Below are 18,670 nucleotides of genomic sequence, written 5' to 3'. Positions count from 1 at the left end.
CAATTAGGTTCACTAGACTATATGCGTCATTTAAAAATGTTTCAATGAACATTCGAACAGTCCGGCCCTCGGCTTGTAGCTAAATTTTTTATTTGGCCCTCCGTCCATTTGACTTTGACACCCCTGCGCTAGCGGGACCCCGATGTAATGTGACCTTTTTGTACCCTAGGGAACAACACTGTACCCTCATTTTGAGATTGTATGATATACTGTATGTTCTTGGTAATAAAGAGTACCTGGTGGCACTGCTGAAACATTCATGCACATCTGCCCAAAAGCTTGCAAGTTCAAATCCCGAAAGCATTTATTTACCTTTAATTAATCAAGGAATTAACATTGAGACCAGTGTCTCTTTTACAAGGGAGCCCTGCATATACAATTTCATAAAATACTTAAAAAATACAATATAAAATGTATCAAATACAGCACAACACATATTGCACAGACAAACATAAATATACACAAAACGCAGTCAACTAAAACAAACACATTCTTCATTATAAAAAAATCCTCTGTTTGTTGACTGAACTGTCCGAGAGACACACCCATCTATTCTAAATGTATTGTGGAGGTCATCCCAAACATGTGGAGTATGAAAACTTAATGCTGAATTTCCTAACTCTGTAGACACCAAAGGATTCTCCAGAGTTAACCAACCCTGTGATGTGGTTTGATAACTTAATTTTAAATCTTAACAGTGAAGTTAGGTAACTCGGAAGCTTGTGGAGCAGGGATTTATAAACGAAAAAAGCGTAATGATGTGATCAACGTGACTTCAAAGTGGTCCAGCCATTAAACTGATAAAACGAAGGGCGCTATGAAAAACGGCTTCCAGGGATTTAAGAGTAGATGCAGCTGCACTTTGATAAATAGTATCACTGTTATGTGCCTCCTAAGAGGAGGGAGGTGCAGGAGAGCAAAGAAGTCCCAGTAGCAAAATCATTTATTAGAAGTCCCAAACTACACAACAACAGGTGGAGGAGCACACCCAGATGAAGTCGCCACACACAGGGAAAAAACGCATCACACAAAGGAGAAACCTCTGCTCCTAAACCAGTCCAAAACGCTACAACGACCTTGAGAAAAAAAACCTGTGGCGCAAAAACGCACCTCTAACAATAGCAAATAATCCTGCACAAAGAATAGCAGGCAGCGGAGGTTAATAAACCCACTGAATGAAACTAATAGGACACAGGTGTAAAGAAAAACCAGACAGACACAAACCAAAAGGAAAAATGGATTGGTGGCAGCTAGTCGGCTGACTAGAGAGAGACAATATCTGTTTCTGTAAAAAAAAAGCCCACTTTAAAATCTTACTTTCTTAAGCAACCTCATTTTATGTTTTTTAAACTTTAAATCACTATCAATCCAAATACCAAGGTATTTGTACGCAGGGACGAAGATGCAATCCATCTGAAACAATCTTACAAGAACTTGAAAACAACATTTATTTAGTTTGCCGTATTAAGCACAAGTTTTAAATCAGTAAAGGTTTCATGCACAACTACAAAATCAGACTGTAACCAGCCAGGTCAGCACTTGTTTACATAATAGTATCATCCACATAGTATATGTTAAATATTTCTTTCAACAGATTGACCAATAGCATGTAAATAAATAATGAATAAAAACAGGTCTTTGTATCGACACCTGCAGAACAGCTTTGTAATTTCAACAAATTCAGACTTAACCCCATCAATCACGATGGCCTGAGTTCTGTCACTAAGATAATCATGAACTATCCAAATAAAGAAAGTCGCACACTCATATATACAGTATATAACTCCCAGCAATTTAATGGGTATTTACCAATGTGCCTTCCTCAGGGTCAGTGATGCCGAAACGTTGGTAAATAGCCATTCAATTGCTGGGAGTTTATATATAGAGTATGCAACTTTATTTATTTTGATAGTTTATTCGCCGTTAATCAGCACCTCCACACAAACACATTTTTCCGGGTGTGCTCCAACTCATGTTTTTTAATCTACTAAAATAATCATGAAAACAAGAGCAGATGTAAGAGCCCAGGCCAATCGAGGACAACTAGTTCAATAAAATAGCATGATCAACAGTATCAAACGCTTTTGACAGGTCCACAAACAAGGCAGCACAATTAATTTGATCAATATCATTAACAACCAATATGGTTGCTGTGATAATGCTGTGCCCTGGCCTAAGCCCAGATTGATTTATATTTAAAAAATGAAGATAATAAAAAAGCGATGTTGCTTATTTACCAAAGTTTTGAGAATCTTGGCTAGACATGGAAGCCTGGAGATGGAACGATGTGTTTTGAAGGGGGCACGGTTATCTACAATACAAAAAACCTTAAAGCTAAATCACATTCAGCGATAGCTGAGATATAATCAATATAAATATCATGTAAAAAAGCTTGTTCACTAAAGTTCCTCTTGGTGATGACATGACGCTAAGATTTATGCATTTTCACATCGCTGACACAGACAACTGGGCAGTGGTTACTAAAATTCTGTGGGAAAAACCCCACTCGCAATGTATTTGTCAACATAAGATCAGTCAGGGTAGATTTCGATGGATATTTAGGATTCAGACGTGTTGGCTCAGCTGAGACAGGTTTAGTTTAGAGCAAATATCTTTCAGTGTATCACTAGCGGCATGCCAGATAGGGCCTAAAATAATTTTTGGCCATGTTCACTGGCTTCCTCCAATCAATATGAAAATCGCCCATAATAAATAGTTCCGATTTACCAGACTTAGATAGTAATTCAGATAAATTGTTACGCGCATATGAGGGAGCAGAAGGAGAGTGATACACTCCTTCTAGTCTCAGCTGTTTATTATGACCAAGGCCCACATTAAGAACGCTTTACATCAAGTGTCCCTGAGCACTGCAATTTTTTATGTTGGTGTTGTCAGATAATCTGACAATTATTTACTTGACTCTGGGCAACTTTTAGCAAAGTGTAGAAATGTATTTTTACCATTAGATCTGTGGCCAATCTCTGTCATGCCCACAGACCTGGTGGCGTAGGAGGACATTCAGGACATTAGCAACCAAGAGGTTTTGAATTCAAATCCTAAGTAGTTTCAAGTAACCAGCATTCAGCAGCATACTGCCTTTTACAGAAATAACACCTGAATTCTTCTTGTTGTTTTCCATACTTTCACTGTAACCAAATAGCCTGTGGTATACCCTAAAAATACAGGAATGTTTTAAGTGTAGCATTTTATAGTATAAAAGGAAAACAGAGGAGAGGGAAAGCACACGATGGTTCTTCACAACCATCAAAGCAGTAAAGAACCTTCACTGAAATGCAAATAAAAAAATTGTTACACATATCACCCTCACCCCTGACCAGGACCCCTCAATAACCTTTTATTTGTGTTAATCTTGTTTATGCTGAGTGTATGCTTTTCCAGCATGGTCTGGTCCAACTGGTCTGCCAAACCACGCCCATTATTATCGTATTTCTCAGCACGCTCTATTGAAGTTTGATTTTTAGAATTGTTTATGTCAATATCTATGTTTTGGCATGTACATTGACTGATTAATTAATAAATGAATATCTTATGCTACAAAAAGATAGATAACACACATTTTTCTCAACTAATCCAATCTGTTATTTGCATCCGTTACTGAAATGTTTTTTCCAATTTAGATGGTTTAGCTAGTCTCATTCATTTATCTGTCGAACCCTGGCAATCATTCTGATTGCAACTTGCCAGTGGTTTCTTAGAATCCGCTAGAGGAATTTGAGCGCAGTTGTTCTCATGAGGAAAAAGATGGTGGAAGAGGATGATGAAGTAGATTCTGAATCTAATGGTGGTAGAATCAAGGAGAATTAGAATATTGTCCAAAATAATAGAAAACAGAGAAAAGTAGTGTACAATGTCCCTTCGTATCTTGTAGGAGTATTTTTTTAAATGAGGAACATTGATCGGATTACCAATCCTAACGAATCCATTTCAGATATTCAAACTGGTGGAGAGAGTGCTGGGTAAAGTGAAGGCTGTGAGGATACGAGAGACGGACTTGTTTAGATATTTTGTGCTTCTGCAGATCAGAAGGAACGTGTGTTGCGTCTCACCTGATTTGATATGTTTGAAGTGTTGTGTGTGTCTCTTTGAAGCAGAGCACCCACCAATGGACTTATATCTGGCATCTCGCGGGAAGTTGATGTTGAAGAAATGATACATATTCCTGGAGTGATTGATGCAAGTTGGATGAATCGTGTGGTGAATGAAGACAAAGTGAAGTCTATCTGTTCTTTTGTTTTTTGATATGGAGTCTCTCCCTAAGTGCAGTTGAGGTATATAAATTACAGATTCAGAGCATTTATCCGAAGACAGTGTGATCATTGTAAAGCTTTTGATCATGTTTCAAGTGTTTGCAGAAGGGACAAGCAAAGACATTTTAAAGGGTAAGAAGGTGGACTTTGTGGCCTTTATAGCTATAGTGATTAATGGCACTGCCAAGGTGGAGAGAAGGTCCAGGAAGATGGATATCATTGTGGATGCGGCGGAGCGGTTCCTGGGACTGAAAGATTTCTCAGCGGAGGAGTTAGAGCCTGAGACCCTAGAGCCCTTAGAGCCTGAGAAGGGAAATATGGAGATATGAATATGAAGAAGTGAATTTTGGTTCGGTTTTTTCAATTAACTATTTTTATTTGGGTGTATTAAGTTAGTTTCCCTATCACGTATGGGTTTTGTTTTTTCAACCCATCCAGTTGGTGGCGGCAATACACCTTTTTGGGTTGTAGTCCGCCAGAAAACCCACCGAAGAAGAATAACCATTCTGATTGTAGATTGTCGGTGAATAGATGTTCCCATTGTTGAATATTTCCACTCAGGCTTGATTCAAATAGGAATTAGCCATCACTTTGCGAACCAGTGTTGTGCTGTATGTTAGTTTGTTTTTGTACTATATCTGATTTAGATTTGATGTTATCTTGTGAAATGTATGGGCAGGGCTCCCTTCTGAAAATGGTGACTCTGTTAAATAAAGGGAAAAATAATAATTATGTGACTTGATGCTGGTTTTGCAGGTGAAGGCTGGTCTCCGGCTAAAACATAATGAAGGCTGGTCACCAGAGAAAACACAGTGAAGTCTTGTCACCAGCCTATGCCGGTTTATGCAGTTTTTTTCAGTAGGGCACACACTCACTGTTGCTGTTGGGACACATCTGTGTGAATCTCAAATAAACAAGTGTCTTTCGTTACAGGCCAGACTGCTTGATCAGTCCCATTCTAAACATCGACAGACCCCTGGCCAGGTTTAACCTCTGCCTATTGTGCTACAAAGCTACGAAATGGCACATTCAGCACTGAGGAATTTTAAACACGTCACCGCATCAGTCGATGTCCTGCCTTCCCCCTAAGGGAAGACTCAAAGAGGAGAATAAACCATAATTTAGACGTGTTACTTGTGAACAATTGTATGATCAGGCCTATTTTAACTTCTCCATCTCAGCTAAATCACTGTTTAGTCTAGGGTTAGTCATATAGACAATTTTCTTTTGTGACGGGAGTTACTCAAATTACGTATAAGGTGTGCAATTGAACATGTCATTGCCATTTAACTCAAAAGTTTTTTGACAAACTGAAAAGTAGTGGTTGTATCGCAATAGCACTCTGTTTTGAACCTTTTTCATTAACTAATCCTCTGATGTATTATCAGGGTGGACCAGGCTAGAGTGGAGTGAAGCCGGAGCATGCTATGCAACAAAGTGTTTCATCTGGCTTCACTTTAGTTTACGGCTGTACTGATTTCATATAAAGGGTGTCAGGCCTCACCTGAACCTGTCAGGGCCAGTCTTCCTCCAAAGCCTAATGCCAAGATAAATAACTTCCAGTCTGGCTACTGCTCATCACCTCCATCAGTCTGCGATAGATTGAGTTAAACTCCAGACATGGGTTCAAATTATATTCAAAATTCATTTCAAATACTTGAGCTGGGCTTGACTGAGCTTTCCTGGTGCAATAGATCCAATAAAATAGTCTCAAAACTGCACCAGCACCAGTCCCACCCATTAGGCATTCCAGGCAGGTTAAAGTGAACACTAAAAGTATTTTAATGATTCCAAATAGTATTTGAACCCAGGTCTGTAAAACTCCATGCAGCGCAGCACTGTTGTCTCGTCACAGACTGAGCTGAACCCAATCACACACGTTCAGTTCTGGCCTGCATTCACTTCGTAGACAGCAGGGAGCAGTGCTGGGGGAAATGAAACATCTGGATACTCCCTGGATTAATTTATAGTTACTCACCATAAAAACAACCGTGGTTGACTGTATAAGCTTACCTCACCTACGGGCTGCCACTGTATTCCCCATCTGGACTGGAGTATCACATGCACTCCATGAATGGGATATAAAATGACAATGCAGAATAAAGTGGCTGTTGTGCCAACACAAATAAAAGCATGATTTAAAGACCGATACCTAATGGCTATCCTGTGACACATCTCAGATGTGTCCTTGGTTGGCAAAATACATCTTTTAAAATATTTGATCATTTTTGTGTGTCTGAATGTATGTGTAACTAACAGTCTCTGTTTGCATCTCTGTACATGTATATGGGTCTCAGTTGTGTCTCACTATGGCTGGCATTGCCCTTGACTTTGCATTGCAGACATCTCTTCACATTGAAATCCCTCCTTATCGGAACCAGAGGATATCCAGTCCTGTTCAGGTGAACTTCTATGTGTGCAATGGCAAGAGGAAAAGGAGCCAGTACCAGGGATTCACCTATGTGCCTGCCAATGGTAAACTCTCTTTCATTCCCTCTGTCTCCATCTCTCTCGCTCTGTGTCTCTCTACCCATCACCCTATCCCCTACTCCTCTTTTGTCTATCCTTGTCCTTTCATATCCCAGACCAATAACAACTTTAAGCACAATTTTTACATCTGAAGAAAAGAACACAAACATTCTGTATTCCCTCTTTGTCTGGTGGTGTTCAAGGGTGGAACAAAGTGATGGTTTGATTGATTCCCATTGTAAAAAGGCACCTCAATAAAATATATTATTGTCCATACCTGTAGCAATAAGAACACATGGCGTGGACTGCACCAGGGTGGAGAAGGGATATGGGAACACTGTGTTATTTGACTAGCCAACCTGTTGCCAGACTAAATGAAAAAATCCACACCAGCTCAAATGTAAAAAAAATAAAAATATAACACTTCTAATTGTAGCCGGCTTGGAGCTAGCTAGCATCCAGTGGGTGGTTCAAAGTTCTGATTTAACTGCGGACCCAGCCCTGGGCACTGATGTGGCTCAGTCTCTGTCCCCTTTGAAAGTGCAACATTGTCCTCAGCCTCCCGTGAGAGTCAGAGAGGGGAGAGAGAGGTGACATTGGGCCTGGTCAGTATCTCTTAAAGGGTTAGACTCTAGAGTCTCTTCACGACACAAACAGTGTGGTCTGTCACGTTTCAAGGAGCACAGCACTATGTTGTATATTGAGTAAAAATGTTTTTTTTGTGTGTTTTTGAGAGCGCAGTCATTTATTTCAAGTTGTAGATCTCAGTGGGGTACAGTATGAAGCTTCTGCAGCAGCAACATATTTCATAATGTACATTTGTGATTCATTTCAGGATATTAGGTGTATGTCTTTTTTTTGGCAGAATTGTCATTTGGGACATGTGAACTTTCATGTGCCTTAATAACAAACTTGTATTCCATCTGTAAATATGAATGAAATTGTTGAATTACACGCCTAGTTGGTTTAGCCACAGAAAAAGACAGCAACCTGATTGGCTGAGATAATGAGTGGGCTGGATATTCCGAGAGATGAGTTCAGATTGGTCAGATTGGTCTGCCTTTCTATTTGAGCTGGTCAGTATGTGTAGCTTTTTTTTGAAAGATATCACGTAGTAGAACTGCATAAGTGTTGCTCTCCACTTTCTGGAGGACCGAGTTTTGAAATCCGTGGAATTAGAGTATGATAGCTAAGGAGATGGAGAGTCTCCAAATTACATCCAGACTCTTTTCTCTATATATCAATGATGTCGCTCTTGCTGAGGGTGATTCCTTGATCCAGCTGTACGCAGACGACACCATTCTGTATACATCTGGCCCTTCTTTGGACACTGTGTTAACAAACCTCCAAACGAGCTTCAATATAACACTCCTTCCGTGGTCTCCAACTGCTCTTAAACACTAGTAAAGTGAAATGCCCGCTCTTCAACCGTTTGCTGCCCGCACCTACCCGACTAGCATCACTACTCTGGACGGTTCTGACTTAGAATATGTGGACAACTACAAATACCTAGGTGTCTGGCTAGACTGTAAACTCTCCTTCCAGACTCATATTAAACATCTCCAATCCAAAATTAAATCTAGAATCGGCTTCCTATTTCGCAACAAAGCCTCCTTCACTCACGCTGTCAAACATACCCTTGTAAAACTGACTATCCTCTCGATCCTCGACTTCGGCGATGTAATTTACAAAATAGCCTCCAACACTCAGCAAACTGGATGCAGTCTATCACAGTGCCATCCGTTTTGTTACCAAAACCCCTTTTACCACCCATCACTGCGACCTGTATGCTCTCGTCGGCTGGCCCTTGCTACATATTCGTCGCCAGTCCCACTGGCTCCAGGTCATCTATAAGTCTTTGCTAGGTAAAGCTCTGCCTTATCTCAGCTCACTGGTCACAATAACAACATCCACCTGTAGCACGTGCTCCAGCAGGTATATCTCACTGGTCATCCCCAAAGGCAACATCTTTGGCCGCCTTTCCTTCCAGTTCTCTGCTGCCAATGACTGGAACGAATTGCAAAAATCACTGAAGTTGGAGACTTATATCTCCCTCACTAACTTTAAGCATCAGCTATCTGAGCAGCTTACCAATCACTGCAGCTGTACACAGCCGATCTGTAAATATCCCATCCAACTACCTACCTATTCCCCATATTGTTTTTATTTACTTTTTTTGCACACCAGTATTTCTACATTTACATTTAAGTCATTTAGCAGACGCTCTTATCCAGAGCGACTTACAAATTGGTGCATTCACCTTATGACATCCAGTGGAACAGCCACTTTACAATAGTGCATCTAAATCTTTTAGGGGGGTGAGAAGGATTACTTATTCTATCCTAGGTATTCCTTAAAGAGGTGGGGTTTCAGGTGTCTCCGGAAGGTGGTGATTGACTCCACTGTCCTGGCGTCGTGAGGGAGTTTGTTCCACCATTGGGGGGCCAGAGCAGCGATCAGTTTTGACTGGGCTGAGCGGGAACTGTACTTCCTCATCTGCACATCTATCACTCCAGTGTTCATTTGCTAAATTGAAATTACTTTGCTACTATTGGCCTATTTATTGCCTTACCTCCTTTCTCCATTTGCACACAGTGTGTATAGATTTTTCTATTGTGTTATTGACTGTACTTTTGTTTATCCCATGTGTAACTCTGTGTTGTTGTTTTTGTCACACTGCTTTGCTATAATTATCTTGGACAGGTCGCAGTTGTAAATGAGAACTTGTTCTCACAACTGGCCTACCTGGTTGAATAAACGTGAAATAAAATGTTTACAAATATATCTATAAACTAATAGCAACCATGGCATCCGTAACAGAAAGCGAGTAGTGTATATCTATGTATATGTATTCATTGTTTAGCTAGCTAGCTACCTACTTGTCTTAACAAAAGACTCCACTATGTAAGTAATTATTTCAATAGAATGTTCATGATGTCACTTGGACAACTGTTGATAAGCCAGAGCAAATTTACCAGCTACGTCTATCTACTCTGATTTCAAAGCCCTCTTGTCTGAATGTGCCAGAGCACAGAATTACTGACAAATTACGAATGCTCAACGTCCGTTGAATATAGCCGGTGTGAATAAACGTTAAAAAGCGAATAAAAAGCATAATTAAATCGTTGCCAGCAGCACAGTTGCAGTCACCAATGCTCTGGATAACGTAGAAAACAGCATAACCAGCTCTGCTAGTGCGAGTAAACTGGTCAGAGTAAGCTGTTCTCTCATTTGTGTCTGGAAGTAGCTAGCAAGCTAGCCAACATTAGCCAGTTAGCTTGGGTGATTGACTGCTGTTGTTAGGACAGAATGCTCAGATCAAACCTACTCCTCAGCCAGAGTGTCCAGTGTGCTCTCTGAGTGCTCCGACAGCGAAATGCTCTAAATTTACAAACGGACAATCTGACAACGCTGTGACACGAATGTCCAGAGCACACTCTGACACTTCAGATTAAATTTACGAACACACCCGTAGACTGTGGTGATTTTAGCATGTAAATCTCGCTGAGGCAAACATTTTTAAATGTGGGATGCATACCAGCAAAGTCACTACACAACTGAAAAAAGGTTGAATCATGATGATGTCAGTGATCTTCAGGTCGTACCTCTAGAAAGAGGCAAGAGGTCCCAGTTGTCTTGAACTCACTAAAGTCCAATTTTGCAGTTCCGAGTTAACAGTTATTTTGAGCGTGGCACAAATCATGCTCATTGACAATGGCCAATGTTGAATGCTTATGATTTTAAACTAGGAAAAGAGACCCTTAATCTTAGACTTGGGACCACACAGCCTCTCCACTGAATAGCAGGTCAATAATTGTTTTGCAAAGCTTGCAATTAGCCACTGATTCCTTCCAAATCAGACATTGTTGAATTTGCCATTTCCAAGTTGTTGTGTAATGTTTATGTCCAATGGACGATGAGCACCAATACGTTGTATCTATAATTTCTCTTCATTATGTCTCTTCATATGACAAGGATTAACAAGGATTTGCCAGTAGATTGTCAACTTGATTCATGATGACCGACTGCTAGCTAAGATTTAGAAAGTATGAGCTACCGTAGATATAACGGTAGCTACCGTGATTTGACGTAATTTATCTGTGACCAATGACCTTGAGCCTTCTTGGATGGGCACTTCTATTGTAACTCTATGGCAGCACCCAAGGGGCTTGAATTTTCAAGCTCTACCCGTTAGACTTGGCGGCGATGTAGTGTCCCTATATGAGTGACAGAACACTGAGCCAATCACACTGAGCCAACGCTATGTTTGTATGCTGCTTTATTAACTCAGTGATATATATATATATATTTACATTGTTTGCAAACTGATATGTGATCGGTATTAATGCCAAAATAACATGCAAAACAGGCAAGCCCATTTCTTGCAAAAAAATGTGAGGCTCAGAAATTGTTCGGGCTCTGCCCCACCTACCCGGTCGCCACTGCCGTAGTGTAAACCAGCCTTTAGTCTTGAAATCTTTGGTTGTTTAGTATATGTCATCACATCTGAATCCTTAAAGGGATGGCCGGCGTTAGAGATTAAGCGGGTGTGAACGATGCTGAATAGGTGTAGACAAAGTGGAGCTCTCCATTAGGTTGACCAAAACATTCATTGGCCATTTTTTCAAAATTGAGGTTACAAGTTTATTAACTTTCAAAGCAGAATTACTCTCATATTGTTCCTCAACTTTACTGTATGATATACAATGCTCTGACTATATTTTTATCCAATGTAAAAAAATATATATATATATAATTTTGCTACATAATACCGAATCAAGCCGATCGGTCACATTTACAGGATACTAGTGCTTGGGTCAGATCCAAGGAAAATAGGCCTTTTTATTATAGAACCAGCTGGAAGTCTCTTGTGGTGATGATTCATCCCTGTTTTCTCTTTTTAAAATATTTTCAGCAGGGTGGGAGTGCTTAGGCCCAGACACAGAGTCTCATTGATGAGAGTGTTTGTTTGTCTGTGGGTATCCTAGCCACAAACCCACTCACTGACACTTGCTCACTCTCTCACCCGCTCACACTCGACAGGAGATCGAAACACATGTTTATACATTTTTCTCCTTTTCTTCTCATTTTTCTCATTTGTTCAGTTCCAATGATAAAAATGGAGCCACATGATGACTGCGACCCCCCTCAGGTGTGTCCCAAGCATTGCCCTGGCCTGGCGCTACACCCCAAGCCCTACTACACTCCACAGGTGATGACCTCCATGATACCCACAGAACTCCGGCCGTGCATGGGGGGTGCCTACCCCGCTTGCCAACAGAGACTGGGAGGGAAGCCTTCCTCACTGTCCTGCTCATCCTCCCCCAGCACCAGTCCCAAACTGCATGACCTGTCACCCACCACACCCTTCTCCATGTGCCTGTCAGCAGGCCCATCCCAGTCTTCGATCCCACATGTCTCCATTATCCAGGAGACTCCTGGACGCTACCAGCCACAATCTGTTCTCTACCCACCCAGTAGTGCCTCATCCTCCCCAGGTTCGCAGCCCTCCACCCCTGGCACCAGCGGCCCAGAAGCCCCATTCTCCCCCACCCACTGCCTGACGCCGCCCCAGCCCATCAGTGGCAGCTCTAGCCCAGTGACCGAACAGTTATCCAAAGTGCCAGAGAGAGGCGGCCGCTCGTCGAGCCCCATGCTGGCTATCAACATCAAACAGGAGCCACAGGAACTGGACCAGATGTACCTAGATGATGGTGAGTTATCAATCATACACCTCTCCAGATGATCCTATTGCATTGTGGATCAAAGCCACCATTGAAACATACAGTAAGTAATATTCTTGTCATATGATTAATTATTTATTGTATAGCCAGGTGCTTAGAAGTTACCTAAATGCACACTTGATATACAATACTATGTTATTCTACTCTCTGTCACTATTTACAGTAATTGCCTTCTCATGAACTTGGTGAGGAAGTATTTTATGATTAACACCCTCTGGTCCTTGTCCTCCCACTGCTATCAACTGACTAAAACAGGGATTTACAGTTAAATCATAGAACCCTGGTAGGTCTGTGGTGGAAATATTGTACTTTGAAGCCCATGAATAATGGCCGGGCCTTTTAAAAGCCCTGATAAAATAAACATCTCTCCTCCTCTACCTCTTTTATTCCTCCCAAGTAGACTGCAAGCTGGGGATTTTTAGAAACCCAGTATTATAATCTCACTGGTCTAGGATTCCAGCATTCACCACCTCTAAGGGTTCTGGGCTGTGTGCTGCTGATTTTAAATAAATGGGATACATTCTCTTCCCTGGGGTTAGCAAGACAACAGTGCTGCGTGTCCCAATACCAATCACTAGGAGGAAAACATCCTTCAGAGCTGGAAATGTGGAGTCGCTAACCAGCAGCGATCAGCAGCAGTGAAATTAGAGTTCTTTGACCAGACCCCACCCCCCACTGAACTGAGCTCAAATGTTGGGGTGGGGCTTCCTGGCCCTGGATTGGTTATTATGCTGGCACTACGGTCCAACCATTATCATGGTCCCCTTCCTGCTAACAGTCTGGGTAAATAACACACTGACTGAAGCTCTGTTAGGCTGCTGTCTGGGTAAATCAAGCAGCAGAGCTCATGCTGTGGTAGGTTATTTACATTGCTCATCTAATATTTTTTATTTATTTTTTATTTGACCTTTATTTAATTAGGCAAGTTTTAAGAACAAATTCTTATTTTCAATGACGGCCTAGGAACAGTGGGTTAATTGCCTGTTCAGGGTCAGAACGACAGATTTGTACCTTGTCAGCTCGGGGATTTGAACTTGCGGTTACTACTTGGACAGGATGTGAGTTTCTGAGGAGAACGGCCTCCCAATTACACAGTGTATTTTGGCAAATAGGATTTTTAGACACACTAGGCGTTCCAATCAAATGTGACTTCTCACTTCAGTAAATGTTTTTGGCACAGTTACATGTGGATTTGTATTTTATAGACTCAATCAGGTGTGGTGTTATGTTAATTAATTGTCGACCATACATTTTAAAGCCCACATAAACAAATAGAAAGTGTTTTATTTTGTGCAACGAATCCTACTGTCCAATGGTTTGTAACTTATTCGATTCAGCACTAACAGGAAATTTGATTTGTGAAAATTCTCATTAGGGTTGGCTGCTGAAGTCATGCTTCCTGGATTTGTATTAGTTTAAAATGGTGAGATACAGTAGATTAAAGCATGGGTTCTCAAGTGTTTTACTTGGGACCCCCATCCAGCATTGGAGAACACGTACACACTGCACATCTATTTCTATGGGCACAAGCATTGTTCCTTACACAAACTGTTCACACCCCTTTGTTGGTGGAAAGAATTTAGCAGGTTTAAAGTTTATTTCCTGTAATTATACACATTTTGTCATGGGGTGCAAAGAACATCTTGCAGTTTTACAAAACATTTTCTTCCGTTCTATACATTTAGCTATGTCTAATGTCTAATTACAGCTGGGGGCTAAATTATTATTATTTAAAAAAATGTTTTTAAAGTTATTTAACTGATATGGGCTTGCTGATCTGGACATTTCTAACAGATTATAAATAGCTCTCTAAGGTATGCAATGACTAACATGACGAGGAATTGATGATGCACTACCCAATTTCGAAATTGAAACTTGTGCTAACTATTACAACTTTCAAGAGTAAGTTTAATACCGGACTGCGTTCCTTCAGAAAAAATATATATATACACTACCAGACAAATGTTTTAGAACACCTACTCATTCAAGGGTTTATCTTTATTTTTACTATTTTCTACATTGTACAATAATAGTGAAGACATCAAAACTATGAAATAACCCACACGGAATCATGTAGTAACCAAAAAGTGTTAAACAAATCAAAATATATTTTATGTTTGAGATTCTTCAAATAGCCACCTTTTGCCTTAATGACTGCTTTGCACACTCTTGGCATTCTCTCAACCAGCTTCACCTGGAATGCTGTTCCAACAGTCTTGAAGGAGTTTCCACATGGTTGATGACAATGGGCCTCTGTACGCCTATGTAGATATTTCATAAAAATTCAGCCATTTCCAGCTACAATAGTCCTTTATTTCTGATCTATTTTATGTTATTTTAATGGACAAAACACGCTTTTCTTTAAAAAACAAGGACATTTCTAAGTGACCCCAAACGTCTGAATGGTAGTGTATATATGAAAAAAATGTGGGGGTGGGGGGCCCGTGCCGACCCCTTGTTCCCCCACTGGGTTAGAGTATGTTTGTGAATATATTAATGGAATGCCCATACATTCAACTTTAGTCTGAAGGAAAGATGTATACCATAGAGCTCTGATATTTGGACCTCCATACTTGCTTAATATCTGTCATACCACACCATTAAGAGGTATCCCTGTCTTCCATCATCCCAGTATCTCCCTCACCGTGCTTCCTTCTAACATGCAGTCCCCCGTCTGTTTACTATTTATCATGGAAACTCTGACTGACTAGACTAGTCTGGCCCAGTGCCTGGGCTATAGGTCTACTCTTCCAGAGACTGTGTGTGATGGAGGGAGCCCACCGGCTATAAAAGCTGCTGACTGGAGATAGAGCGGTCTGGATGCTGCATAAGCCTGCTGGCACTGTGGCCCTGAGGAGTAGAGGACCAGGGCGAACAGTGTACTGTTACTGTAAAGTCACGCCTGAGAGGTAGGTGAAAGAGACCTGAGATGGAAAGGAAGGAAGTAAGCGAGGGAGATTAGGTTTTTACCTTGAGATTGTGCTTCCCTCAACCTTTTCTAGATATTCTTAACTTAATGAAGGAGACAAAACCTACTTTACAGTTTTGGTTAGGAGGTGTGATGTGGTCACAAAGTGCTTTTGGATTACCATGATCCAATATTGAAAGCATATACATTTTAGAGCATCTGGAAGTTGAAATCAAGACCTATTTAATTTTTCCATTGGCAATTATTGACTTTGCATGTCTTGTGCAATGCTGAATAGCTATTTAAGTGCAGGAAATGCATCAACCCATATGCTGACATAACAGATTTGTCTCACATGAAAGTATTCAGACACCTTGACTTTATTTCACATTTTGTTAGGTTACAGCCTTATTCCAAAATTGATTAAATCGTTTTTCCCCTCATCAATCTACAAACAATACCCCATAATGACAAAGCAAAAACAGATTTATTGAAATTTTGGCAAATTTATAAAAATATGAAACTGAAATATTACCTTTACATAAGTATTCAGACCCTTTACTCAGTACTTTGTTGAAGCACCTTTGGCAGTGATTACATTATAGAGTCTTCTTGGGTATTGTAAGGTTCTGCTTTTCTTTTCTTAATCAACTTTGTGTTCTTTTTCTTTGTGTTCTTGAACGTGTCTTTCATTTTTGTTCATTGATTTCACCTGTGTTCGTTTCTCACCTGGTCTCATCAGCTCCCTATTTAGTTCAGTTCTTTCTGTTTGTATGGTTATGAGGTATTGTTTGTTTTTGACTGCTGCCTGTGTTTGACCATTGCCTGCATGTGACCACGATTCCTACCTTCTGCGAAGGCTTAATAAACATCTGCCGCGCTCTGCGCTTGAATCTCCACCTTTTTCTCCCTGAGTATTCATTGCAGGTATGACGCTATAAGCTTGGCACACAGGTATTTGGGGAGTTTCTCCCATTATTTTCTGCAGATCCTCTCAAGCTCTGTCAGGTTGGATGGGGAGAGTTGTTGCACAGCTATTTTCAGGTCTCTCCAGAGATGTTCGATCAGGTTTAAGCTCTGGCTGGGACACTCGAGGACAATTAGAGACTTGTCCCGAAGCCACACCTGCATTGTCTTGGCTATATGCTTAGGGTCGTTGTCCTGTTAGAAGGTGAACCTTCACCCCAGTCTGAGGTCCTGAGATCTCTGGAGCAGATTTTCATCAAGGATCTCACTGTACTTTGTTCCGTTCATCTTTTCCTCGATCCTGACTGGTCTCCCAGTCCCTGCCGCTATGCCACCACCATGTTTCATGTTTAAAGTTCCACAGTGTGCGTATCAGCGTCAAATTGAAATGGTCCACTCACACAGACAGTGTGGTGAAAAAAATGTAGCTTGTCACCAAAAACCCTCACTAACTTTTACAGGTGCACAATCGAGAGCATCCTGTCGGGCGGTATCACCGCCTGGTACAGCAACTGCACTGCCCACAACCACAGGGCTCTCCAGAGGGTGGTGTGGTCTGCACAATGCATCACCGAGGGCAAACTACCTGCCCTCCAGGGCACCTCCAACACCCGATGTCACAGGAAGGCAAAAAAGATCATCAAAGACAATAACCACCTGAGCCACTACATGTTCACACCGCTTCCATCCAGAAGGTGAGGTCAGTACAGGTGCATCAGAGCTGGGACAGACAGAAAAACAGCTTCTATCTCAAGGCCATCAGATTGTTAAACAGCCACCACTAGCATAGAGCGGTGGCTGCCAACCTACAGACTTGATATCATTGGCCACTTTAATAAATGTAACACTAGTCACTTTAATAATGCCACTTTAAGAATGTTTACATATCTCGCATTACTCATCTCATATGTATATACTGTATCCTTCACTATCTATTGCATCTTAGCCTCTTTGTCACTGCTCATCCATGTATTTTATACTTGTATATTCTCATCCCATTCCTTTACAAGATTGTGTGTATTAGGTTTTGTGGTGGAATTTGTTAGATGTTAGGTTTTCCTATGCTATATCGTGTGTGTGTATTAGGTTTTGTTGTGGAATTGTTAGATATTACCTGCTAGATACTGCTGCACTGTCGGATCTAGAAGCATAAGCATTTCGCTACACTCGCAATAACATCTGCTAACCATGTGTGTGACCAATACATTTTTTATTTTATTTTATAGGGATAGTGCCAGGTTTCCTCCAGACGTGATGCTTGGCATTCAGGCCAAAGACTTCAATCTTGGTTTCATCAGACCAGAGAATCTTGTTTCTCACGCATTTATAATAGTGTGTCATGCTTTATAAAGGGTTCATAAATGTGGCATAACTGTGTGACATAACCACAAATGTAAAATGTGACATTTTACATTTTTTGAATATGATATTAACATGTGCTTCATAAAGGGTGACTTGTTGTGCTGAAGGATGGCTTAAGCATAAACGCTTGTGCTCCTTTTTTTGTGTTTCGCTGTTGGCGGTAGGTGCACTTGATTCGTAAGCCCTGGCAGCGGGGTAGGCAAAGGGTTTTCATTTTGAACCATTTCATTTGTTTGAAAGACAAACTCCGCTTACCCGGCGGACCGGGAGATCTGTAGCTAAATCGAGTGCTCTTACTGAGCTGGCCAATCTGATAGCTAAAATCACTGTGCCTACCTACAGCTTCCACGACCCCAGTCAGAGCAAAATTTGATACTAGCCTACGTGAGATTTCATAAATTTTAAAACCATAGATACACTATCATGACCAGAGATACACTATCAGAGAATACAGCAAAAACCTCATGTTTTTACGATGGAGTTCATGCCTGTGTTCAGCCCTGTCAACACTGTTTTTATTCATCACTATTACAAAACAGTAAACCCGCTTCTCTCTACTTCCACTTTCACTGCAGCTGCAATGAATGAGTAGCCAACTGTATCGATAGCCCTGCATTTTTTATTATTATTAGCAGCTCATCTTGTCTATTTTAACATCGAGAAGTATTTCACTTTCTCTGGTCATAGGAACAACATGAATTTGTTCCAGAGGCAGATCAAATTAAACTTTGTCACGTGCTTACTTACAAGCCCTTAACCAACAGTCAGTGTGCGGGGTACAGGTTAGTTGAAGTCAGTTGTACATGTAGGTAGGGGAGAAGTGACAAATGGGGGGGGGGTAAATGTAAATAGTCCGGTGGCCATTTGATTCATTGTTCAGCAGTCTTATGGCTTTCGGGTAGAAGCTGTTAAGGAGCTTTTTGGTCCTAGAAAAGAGTCTATGACTTGGGTGA

The 18,670-nt window shown here is 41.0% G+C and overlaps 1 protein-coding gene across 4 annotated transcripts in view; it reads left to right on the top strand.

Moving 5' to 3' along the window:
- LOC118375190 (nuclear factor of activated T-cells, cytoplasmic 1-like) overlaps nt 1-18,670 on the top strand; it is a 65,937-nt gene that overhangs the window by 30,117 nt on the left and 17,150 nt on the right. For 3 of the 4 annotated variants that reach the window (XM_052505007.1, XM_052505006.1, XM_052505008.1), the window contains 3 exons: nt 6,611-6,743; nt 11,843-12,451; nt 16,817-17,050. In XM_052505007.1, coding sequence (XP_052360967.1) covers nt 6,611-6,743; nt 11,843-12,451; nt 16,817-17,016 — 942 coding nt within the window. In that variant the 3' untranslated portion in view covers nt 17,017-17,050. The remainder of the gene's footprint in view (nt 1-6,610; nt 6,744-11,842; nt 12,452-16,816; nt 17,051-18,670) is intronic. The other variant, XM_035761691.2, reaches the window with a different exon arrangement.

Source organism: Oncorhynchus keta, unplaced genomic scaffold (assembly GCF_023373465.1).
Source record: "Oncorhynchus keta strain PuntledgeMale-10-30-2019 unplaced genomic scaffold, Oket_V2 Un_contig_2186_pilon_pilon, whole genome shotgun sequence".
NCBI classification, from domain to species: domain Eukaryota; kingdom Metazoa; phylum Chordata; class Actinopteri; order Salmoniformes; family Salmonidae; genus Oncorhynchus; species Oncorhynchus keta.
This window is presented reverse-complemented; position numbering and strand designations above follow the sequence as displayed.